This window comes from Betta splendens, chromosome 2 (genome assembly GCF_900634795.4).
Source record: "Betta splendens chromosome 2, fBetSpl5.4, whole genome shotgun sequence".
In the NCBI taxonomy this organism is placed as follows: Eukaryota; Metazoa; Chordata; class Actinopteri; order Anabantiformes; family Osphronemidae; genus Betta; species Betta splendens.
The window spans coordinates 27,093,992-27,104,619 of NC_040882.2; the positions used below are offsets into that span (position 1 = coordinate 27,093,992).

At 42.9% G+C, this 10,628-nt stretch overlaps 2 protein-coding genes across 4 annotated transcripts in view; both read left to right on the plus strand.

Moving 5' to 3' along the window:
- Window positions 1-5,221: 5,221 nt before the first annotated feature.
- Window positions 5,222-8,961, plus strand: LOC114869042 (uncharacterized). The gene is made up of 12 exons (XM_029172832.3): window positions 5,222-5,344; window positions 5,683-5,797; window positions 5,946-6,022; window positions 6,150-6,251; window positions 6,414-6,476; window positions 6,808-6,900; window positions 7,000-7,104; window positions 7,219-7,323; window positions 7,408-7,503; window positions 8,013-8,129; window positions 8,216-8,260; window positions 8,333-8,961. The coding sequence occupies exons 2-11, from the start codon at window positions 5,689-5,691 to the stop codon at window positions 8,255-8,257; spliced, it is 909 nt and encodes a 302-aa protein (XP_029028665.1). The 5' UTR covers window positions 5,222-5,344; window positions 5,683-5,688; the 3' UTR covers window positions 8,258-8,260; window positions 8,333-8,961.
- A 394-nt stretch (window positions 8,962-9,355) lies between these two features.
- LOC129602930 (golgin subfamily A member 6-like protein 6) overlaps window positions 9,356-10,628 on the plus strand; it is a 2,532-nt gene continuing 1,259 nt past the window's right edge. For 2 of the 3 annotated variants that reach the window (XM_055514138.1, XM_055514136.1), the window contains exons 1-2: window positions 9,356-9,512; window positions 10,600-10,628. The exon at window positions 10,600-10,628 is cut by the window's right edge and continues 82 nt beyond it. In XM_055514138.1, the coding sequence (XP_055370113.1) occupies window positions 10,611-10,628 (18 nt within the window). In that variant the 5' untranslated portion in view covers window positions 9,356-9,512; window positions 10,600-10,610. The remainder of the gene's footprint in view (window positions 9,513-10,599) is intronic. The other variant, XM_055514132.1, reaches the window with a different exon arrangement.

A 10,628-nucleotide genomic window follows, 5' to 3' on the forward strand; every position in this document is an offset into this window, starting at 1 on the left:
GAGAGAAACCGTCCTCCAGCAACGCAGACTCTGATGGTTCTGATGGTTCTGATGGTTCTGATGGTTCTCTGTGATGGATCAGTTTGATGGCGTGACTTCTCCTCAGTGGGAACATGATAAAATGCAGTGAAGAAGAGAAAATATCAGCACTGACATGTTTAGAGGGAAGTTACGTCACCCCGCCACAATAAGACACATTTAAAAATGTAAATGTTTGCCTAGTTCCCTCTACACTCTTGACTTCATGTACTTTAATAGATGAAAACACTAATACTAACTAATACTTTGTGATCACTACATGATCCAACTTATATTTTACTTATATTATACTTATATTTTCTGACCAAATGATGATTTTAACTAAATGAGTCATTTTGTTATATTATTTTATTATAATGTCCTCGAGTAAAACGCTTCACACTAGCTTCCAGGGTTCTGCACCGTGTACTGTACCGTGCACTCGCTACTATTATTATTATTAATATTATTATTATTATTATTAAAACATCTGGTGTGAATTTGTCTTTTGCTTTGGGTCCATTCGGGTTCTGTTTGGATCATTCTACATGGTGAATTTAACCCAGTGAAGAAGCTCAACATGTTCCATGCGTTTGAACTTTGTACTCAACAATAAACTTTATCTAATCTGTCATAAATGAGACCAGTAAAACCGTTGACAGACGACCACACCCACTGAAGAGACAAAGTAACTGAGCCCAGGTCAGATTATTCTGATGTTCTAATACTGTTAATATGGTGTGTTCAACATAAATATGCTGCTGCCAGTTGATTGAAGCAGTTTAACTAGCCTATTATTAAAACAACACTAGAATTTGCTGTCTAGTTTTTGTTGGTGGCTACACCTCATACTGTACAGATTTGATTTAATATGGACGAGCTGATTAAAGGTAGAACTTTCTTTGAGTAATCTGGTTGGGATAGGATCTAAAAGACACGTGGACGACTTGGAAGAGTTAATTATTGAGGTTAACTCCATATGAGTTATGGGGAAGAAGCTGTCTAGGTAAGACAGAGGATTTGGTAAATTTAAAGGTGATGGATCTAGACAGTGCTTTCTGTCGTTTGGAAGAAGTCGCTGCTGAATGTTTTTTCTAATGATGATAATTTTATTAGTAAAGTAGTTCATAAAGTAATTGCTTTTATTTTATTTTTTTTAGATTTAAGGGGGCTCAACACAGCTATGACTCTTGTCAGCCTGGCTACAGAGCTGTCATTTTCTTGTGTACAAACCTGTGTCTCAGGCTTCTCTTAGTAAAACTTCTGTTCACTTCGTGTCTTTCTCTGTTACGGGTCTTTTCTGTCCAGGTTCTGTGGTGTCTCTTCAGCCTCCGTCCTGGTTCTTCAGTCTGATCCAAACATGAGACTAGAGGTGAATTAACCAGGTTTCATCAGGTGTGACGATATTGACTTTATAGTTAAACCTTTTCCATTTCAGCCAATAACAGCACTAGTTAGTGATGATGTTTGTTTTGATGTTTTACGTCGCCTCCAACCTGCTGAGGACGCTACAGACATGAGTGTGGAGTGGACGAGGTCTGAACTGGAGCCCAGATGCCTCCAGGTGTGGTTCATGGTTGAACTGGAGGGTCTGCAGCATCCGTCGTACAGAGACAGAACGTCCACGTTCATCCCTGAACCGAAGAACAAAGACGTTTCACTGAAACTGCACTGTAAAACCCAACGAGTTAACAGAACTCAAAACTTATGAGAGATTGATTACCTAAAAATACTGTTAATGAACAATTATTTTTATTCAAGCAGTAACTTAAAACAACAAATTAAATCAAACTAAAAATATTTCATTTGTGTTTTTATTTATTTAGGAGCACTGGGCTAAATATTAATATTGCACTGACCTTTTTAAGATAGAATAAGAAAAGCTTTAATAGTCTAGGTTTACAGTGTGTCTCCTCACATGTGATCCATGTGTGAATGATATGATCTCTTCATTGTCTCCAGTTCTTCAGTCAGTAAGTCACAAATTTGTTTAGTTTGTTTTAATTTCAGTCTTAAGAAAGTAATTAAATATTTAACAAACATTTACTAATATTCATCAGTACTTCTTGTTTCTTCATTCACAGAAAATAAGACAATAAGCCCTAAAGATGAACCTGAACACAAACAAAACCAAACGTTCATCTGTAAGATTGATCCTGTAACACTGAACTGAAGAGGAATGATAATGACATTAACACACAACGAGGCATCACTGATCTGCTTAACGACAGCTGTGTGACTGCAGGGCTGTGATTGTACACAGATAAATTAAACTACCTTTCTTTGTACAGTATGTGTGAGTAAGTATAATGTATTCTATGTAGTTGTAATGGAAATTTCAAGTATGTGAAAGTATTTTCTATTGTGATAGAACTTATATATATATATTTATATAATCCAATGAGTAGTGTTATTTGTTCGATGTGTTATGAAACATTGCACTCAGCATAAAATTTTAAAAATCCTAAAATCAAATCTATGAACACTCTGTTCTTTGTAAGTTACACGTTTCACTGAGATGTTACATTCTGACTCCTTAGCAACAATGGACATATTGAGGGGAGACTCACAGAGAGAGATTCTGAACTACACTTTCAGGGCAACTGCACCTTCTCCTGTGTACTTTTCTTCTTGCTAGAATAAACCAACAGAAAGACAACTATGACTGACTCTTATTAATTCATCAGCTCCCAGCATGTTTTGCCTCTACAGTGGTTCACACGAGCCTCATCTGTTAAAACAGAGCAGAATAATGAATAATGAACGCTGCACTGGTTTCGTGGGTCAGGTTTGAGGCAGTGACCTGTGTGAGCTGCTGCTCACACTCACGTCTGACTGTAGGAGCCACGGTTCCATCGTGTCAGGGTTCCGTATGAAGCACCTTCAGCCTCGCTGCAGCGGTGAAGCGTGGCTGAGCTGCTGACTGAGGGCGTCTGAGCTCTAATGCTGAAGCTGGTGCAGCCAAACGTGGAGTTCTGTTAGGAAACGAGCCGCATGAGTCCAGTTACACAGTTTGTCCCTGTCACTGGTCAAACTGGAAGCGCTTCATAGATGACGCTGAGCTGAACTTACTATTAGATGACGTTTGGTGTAATTAGTACTTTCAATCCACCATCATGAAGTTGGTTGCATTTTCGCTTCATGTTCAGTTCTCAGTCAAAGCATTCACAGCAGAGTCTGCTTTGGTTTCTGTTTTTCTTCAGCGTTCAGAACCCGGATCATGAGATGTGTCCCAGTTCTGCTGGAGGCTCCTGTTTTGTCCGGTTCTGCAGCGTTTGTCATTGTTCCTACCGGCTTCCTTTCATTCTAGCCGTGCTGTCTCTCCATACAGTACAGTGTGAGTGGAGCTGGTCTCACAGGCAGAAGTGGCGGCAGCCTTCGCTTTGCTGTGACTCGGTTTGTGCCTTTTATCTGATGCGTGCTGTTAAACAGGACAGGAGCCTCTTCTGCAGGTTCCGCTGCCTCTCTCCTCAGGCTGCAGCTCCGTCCAGGCCTCCGCCCTGCAGATCCCAATGTTAGATGCTCAATGGTCTGAACTTAATAATGACCTTTAACTGAAGCTCCGCTGCTGCGTCCTGGGACGACGCCTCCTCAGCGTTTCTCTGTATCAGCTCATGGTCGGGAGAATCCAGTCCATCTCAGAGCAGCAGCAGTGAAACCTCATCACGTCTGAAGCTTCAGCTTCAGTTCCAGCAGGTCATTGTTACAGACCTCCAGAGCTCAGACACTTAATAAAACCTTAGCACGGGAGCGAATCTCAGAAATATGTTAAAATATGTCAAACAGCTGTCGTTTATTTAGCTCTAATGTGACTGAGTGTATGCGTCACTCTCACATGCTTCCTGTTCATAAATACGTCCGTCCTACTGAATCTAACGAGCTTCAGCTGGAATGAGACGTGTTGCAGAAAAACCTGTTACCAGGAAAACGTGCAGGTCAAACAAGTCTGAGCTTGGATCAAACCACAAACCTGAACTGGATCAGAGCCAAGAACGAACAGGAACCAGAGAGTGTCACAGCTCTGGACCCATGAAGATCTTTGATCCAGAAGGATGTGTGGATGTCGGATGACTGAAAAACAATGAGAAACTGACTGAATAAATGAGTTTAAAATGAATTACACTGAGGTTTGATTCAGCTTATAGTGGAAGTTATGAGTGAAGGGATGATAATAATACTGTTGGTTACTTATTCTATTAAAATGGAATGATCATAGACGTTTGTCCCATCAGACACATTCACTCACCACCTACTGTCTGCATGTTCTACTGTACAGTGTACAGTAGCTGAGAGGAGAGGACAGTTACACCCACTGGGTGGCGCTAGTGAGCAGGTCTGTGTGAGCTTTAGACCAAATGAAGGAGGAGCACGTCAGCTTCACATGTTTCTGTTTAATGTCGGAGCACAAACATTGTGTTAAATACATTTTCTCATTCAGAACCTGAGCGGCTCTCTCTGCTTCTGTCCTCTGTGTAATGCATGAGGTAACAGCATGTTTCTGTGGGAACATGTGATTTAAGACGAGTCTGCTTTTCCAGGTCAGCTGTGATTCCACAGCAACAGGAACTGATCTAATCTCAAGTGCAAGAATGAAGTTGTACCTGATCATTAACAGGAAACATTAAGTAAACATTATAGAATGTTTCTTTAGAAGAAGCTCAGCATGTGTTGTTTATGTGGTGAACCTGAGAGAGGCTGTTCCTAACTCAGACTTGTTAAACTGAAACATGACATTCTATTGAATGGCTGAATGTATTTACACAGTTGGGACAGTTTCATCCTGTGAGACATCTGTCTGTCTTATCCCCATGCGGGGTCACGGTGGTGCTGGAGCCTATCAGCGCTGTCTATGAGCGAGAGGTGGGCTACACCTGGACAGGTGACCAGGCCAACGCAGGGCATTCTGGGAAACCGCAGAAGGAAATTCAAGTGTCCTCTGACCTGAAAAAAACATCTGGAATGGACACGAAGTGTTTGAAGATCAGATCAGATTGAATGTAACATCAGATAACAGAAACACACACACACACACACACACACGCACACACACGCACACACACACACACACACACACACACACACACACGCACACACGCACACACACGCACACACACGCACACACACGCACACACACACGCACACACACACACACACACACACACACACGCACACACACTCTGGGTTCTTGTTCTATTTCTATGACGCTCTTTTCGCTGGTATTTTGCGGCAGCTTCTGCAGAAGTCCCTCCTCCAGGTGAACTGTTTAAGAGGAGACGCTGCAGGAACATGTGAAGACGCTTCATGGATCGTCTCAGCGCTTCCTGAGGTAAATTACACAGTGATGCTCTGTTTTCTATGCAGTGGAGGAGCTACACGCTGATGTATTTATGTAGTTATGATGATAATATGACAGCGTTTTTTTTAAATGAAGTCGTCTGACCTCTGACCTCAACCTCACCTCGATGCTGCGTCTGCAGCTTCAGTCTCATACCACAAACTGTCTGATCAGTGTTTATGTTTACTGTGTGTTTGTTGTTATTATCAGACAGTTTCATTCTTGTGATCATCTTGTTGAGCAGAGTCTGTTTGTGACGTCCAGGTACAGACGCTGTGAGACACTCAAACTAACTGATAATAATTATTATTATCATTGTTCCGTCACAGATCAACATGGATCCTGCTCCGTCATGGGTTCCAGGCGTCCTCAGCTTCATTGCTTCATCTCTGCTTATTGTTTTATTTGGTTTGATCTCCTACAAATGGAATCAGCACCAGAACAGTGAGTTTAACTGTCATGAAATATTAAACTCTGATCTTTGAGTCCTCTGTTTAAACATTAAACACATTATATGTGTTTTATGGAAGCTTCTTTGTTCTCATTCAGCTTTAAAACCAAACCGCATCTTCTGACTTTCTTTCTCTGACAGAGAAAAACAACCAGCGAGGTCACATCACAGCAGACGATGGAGACGTGACGAGTGCGGTCACAAGAAACATCAGTCAAGTGAGAGTTGGAACCAAACCTTTGATCCCTTCCATCTCAAACAGCTGTTCCTCATTTCACTCTTTATTTTCTATCTAGTCTGTAGAATCTAGAATGGATCTGAACAAACTTTTTTGGTTTCTTATAGTTCATAGATCAAACAGATGGAATTAAGCAGCTTCAAGATGAGAAGCACAGGAACAACATCGACCAGGAGCCTGTGGAGACGGTGAAGCCAAACATCAGCCAGGTTCTGCTCATTCACAGCTCTAATGTCAAGTAGAAAATGTGGTTCATACATAATAATGAATTACTAAAAGATTAATTCATAAGAACCAAACTCAGATTGAGTGGTTTGACTTTGATAAAGACGTCTGAGCCACTCACACATTGACTCATTTTACTCTGTCAGAGTGAGAGCAGCCCTCTGTCAGCTGACAAAGAAGAACTGGAGACGAGGAATCTGATTCCTGAGGTGAACACTCACACAAACCAAAACTCAATTCTATCCTCAGCCCTAAAATCACATCTTGACCCTCAAACAGGCAAACATGAGGACCGGCCAAACACCACACACACACACACACACACACACACACACACACACACACACACACACACACACACACACACACACACACACACACACACACACACACACACACACACACACACACAGCAGGGGGCACTCTCCTCTTAGAAGCATCTGTCTTCATGTGTTACTTTTCTAACTACAGGTTTAGTTTACAGATTTTTTTCTGTTCTGACACAGAATCTATTGTTTTTACTGTGTTTGTGTTTTATAGTCTGAAAAGTGTTCAAACTTGAGGTCCAACACAGTCGCAGCAGCTCATGAGCCGCAGCTTAAGGTCGTCCTGGCGTTGCACAGGATGAAGAAGGTAGAAATCACAGGATGCGTCCACGCGGTTCTCACATGAGAGGAAGCAAACTTCAAACGTTCAATAGATGTAACTCAGTTGTATTGTTTTTGTGTCCAGTTGGAAGATGAGGTGAAGAGAATTCCACATCTGGAGGAGAAACTGCAGCTGGTGGAGTGTGATCTGAGAACGGTGACGATGAGGCTGGAGACCACACAGACAGAGGTGGGACTCATCACTCACTGAACGAGCCCTTCAAGCATCATCCATATCAGTAACCAAGGCTGCATCGTTGTGTGAGCACAGAATAGGACAAACACACAGTCTGCTTCTCTGCAGCTGGAGCACAAACGGGCGGAGATGCAGGAGCTGCAGGCTGAGCAGCGGAGACGGGAGGAAGCAGAGAGGAAGCAGCTGGAGCACAAGGACAAGCAGCTTCATGGAGTATGAATACAGTGATGAGGTTTCATGGCGACACAAGCATCTGACATGTCTGTGTATTCATCTAACTTACAAAACCCACTAAAGCTGCATCAGCACAGGATGGAGGTTCAGAGTCTGACAGAGAAGAACAAGAAGCTGGAGAAACTGCTGAGTGAAGTGAGGAAGAACAACGAGCAGGAGGTAAACGGTTCAACCTCCCACTGATGAATGAAGTAGCTGAGTCATCAGATGATTACATCACAGCCGCTTCAACTGCCTGCCTGCCTGTCTGTCTCTAACTGTCTGTCTGCCTGTCTGTCTGTCTGTGTGTCCGTCCGTCTGTCCGTCCGTCTGTCTGTCTTTAACTGTCTGTCTGTCTGTCTGTCTGTCTGTCTCTAACCGTCTGTCTGTCTGCCTGTGTGTGTGTGTGTCTGTCTGTCTGTCCGTCTGTCTCTAACCGTCTGTCTGTCTGCCTGTGTGTGTGTGTGTGTGTGTGTGTGTGTCTGTCGGCCTGCCTGTCTGTCTTTCACTGTCTGTCTGTCTCTAACTGTCTGTCTGTCTGTCTGTCTGTCCGTCCGTCTGTCTCTAACCTTCTGTCTGTCTGCCTGTCTGTGTGTGTGTGTGTGTGTGTGTGTGTCGCTAACTGCCTGCCTGCCTGCCTGCCTGCCTGCCTGTCTGTCTGTCTGTCTGTCTGTCTGTCTGTCCTTCAGCTGATGAGAACCAATCAGGCAGCTCGTGAGACCTGGACTCTGACTCTTACTGAGCTGAAGGACACACAAATCAAACTGGAGGCTGAGATGTCAACGAACAGGAAACTGAGGGCTGAGGTACTGTAGAACCTGAGTTCCTCATAGACGCGTCATTTATCAGGTTCTGTGACCACAGTGAATGAATACGTCCTCTGTTTTGGCAGAATGAGGAGCTTAGGAAGCAGCTGATCAAACTGAGTGTGTGACAGGTTTGTACTTTTAGAGCCCAAACCCAGAATTTACCCATAATCCTCACTTAACTCGCCTCCTGTGTTCTTCAGGTAGAGAAGCTTCAGGATGAGACGTCTGGAGAACAGCTGGAGAACAAGAACTACATGTTAGAGTTCTCCCCCTTTTATGGGTTCAACTGTCATGAGCCCTGGTCTGGCTCCACCCACTCCCTGTCTGACCACGCCCCTTTACCTGGGCCACGCCCCAGTACAGACTCAGATCAACAGCCTTGTGTTTGTCATCATCACGTCATGCTTAGTTTCAGACTTCTTGCTGTGGTTCTCAGGTTTTTAGAACGATGCAATCATTTTGTACATGTTCGTTTTGCATGTGAAGATCATTTATACAGTACAACTAATTACTGCTAATGTAGAAAAACGCGGCTCATCTTCAGCAGTGAGGTCCAAGTGGCCGTTGCACAAACGTGCTGTTGTCGCCACCTAGAGGCCGACATCAGAATGACTGTGGTTTTGTGTTGTTTTTTTCTTCCACCACTAATGAAGGTGGAGCTGTGAATCTGTCAAAGTGCTGCATTGTTGAAGATGTTGCTTCTTAACATGTGAACCTCTGATGCTATAAACACTGAACCACTGTCTGTCCTGGAAATAACAGCTGAAAGAATGTGGTTGTGCTTGAACACAGCTCCTACACAGATTCTAAATAAACGCTGTCTGACAACGTTCAGGTTCATTAATATTGATAATAATTGAACTTTATTGATGCCACACTCTCTGCATTTTAACCCATTCTCTGAGAGGAGCAGGAACTCACAGACACAATGCTACCAACATACAAGGACCCATCGGATGATGGAACAGCACCGTGTAGCCAGAGGCAGGACCTGTTGTTTCTCTGGACGAAGCCCTGCCCACTGAGGCCACACAATCATCAGCACTTTGTCCTAAGTATCTATAAGAAGTTCAAGACCACTTCATTTTTCAGTGTTTTAACTCCTCGTGCTGAGGAGTGAAAGAAAAGAACATTGGTGATTCCAGATCAACAGGAAACCACTTTAGTGCTAAATGTGAGGAATGAGGTTCTGCCTGATCATGAGCAGAAAACAATAGGCAGTGTTTATATTTAGTCAGCACACTCACACCCACCTGTTCTGTTCAGACTCACCTCAGATTGTTAAATGCTGACACGTCACTGCTGAAGGCGTATGTACCAACACTTACTGCACCAGTGTCGTGAGAACACAACACTGCATGGAGCTGCTTGGTTCTTGAGGTAAACAATGATCAGCTGGAAAGTTCAGGAAGAAATGATGATTTTCTTCATCTGCTTTAGAGAATCTAACTGAAGTTCTTTTAATGTTTACATGAAAATGTATCTGTATTAATGTTAAATTGTGATGATGGGCTGTGATGCTCAGTTAATCGTCTACATGTTACTGATCTATGGTGTTCTGAGCATCCAGCATTTCACAGACTGAGGCGAAGGTTTAATCAGGTTAATATTGAAGTAATACGTCATGAATAACGAGGTAATAGTGCAGTAATAGCTACAAGGTGATGGTGGTTTGTGTTTTTGTACTAACATGGTAGTAATTTAATAACAACCCTGTAAAACTGTTATTATGAAGCTGATGTGATGTAATGTAGCAGCATTTATGATGAGTCCAGAAAAAACACAGATAGTTCAAGCTCAACATTAGCTCCATTGTTTTAGCTCAACGTTGACTCCATTGTTTTACTCAACGTTAGCTCCATTGTTTACCTCTGTCAGGCTTCGGCAGATGTCGGACCCACATGCACAGTGCAGACGAGGTGTTGGGTTAATAAACAACGTTTATTGTCCAGGCGTAGTCAGGCAATCCAGGTCATACACGTTGAGTCACAGTTCTCAGGCACAAAAGGGAGCAGGCAAGATCAGGTCCAGTAAACATGCAGGGTTCGGTACACGGATGAGCTCGGCAAAGGTACAGACTAGGACTAGACAAAAAACGTGGTCGGATAATGAGGACCGGTAATGACAGGAAAAACAGCTAAACTGGGATATGAACAGGAAGTCCTTCAAAGTAAAAGCGGAAACAGTACGGATCGTGACAACCTTAAGCTCTAATGTTTAGCTCAACATTAGCTCCATTGTTTAACTCACGTTCGCTCCATTGTTTAACTCAAGCTCTATTGTTTAACTCACGTTAACTCAAGCTCTAATGTTTAGCTCAACATTGGCTCCATTGTTTAACTCAACGTTAACTTCATTGTTTTAGCTCAACGTTAGCTTTATAGTGCTTAGCATTCACAGTCTGTAGTTGACTGTAGCATCAATAAATGAACTTGTTATTCAGTCTTGTGTGTTGTTTTTGTTACAGATTGCTTCTACATGAATTCGCGTCAGTCA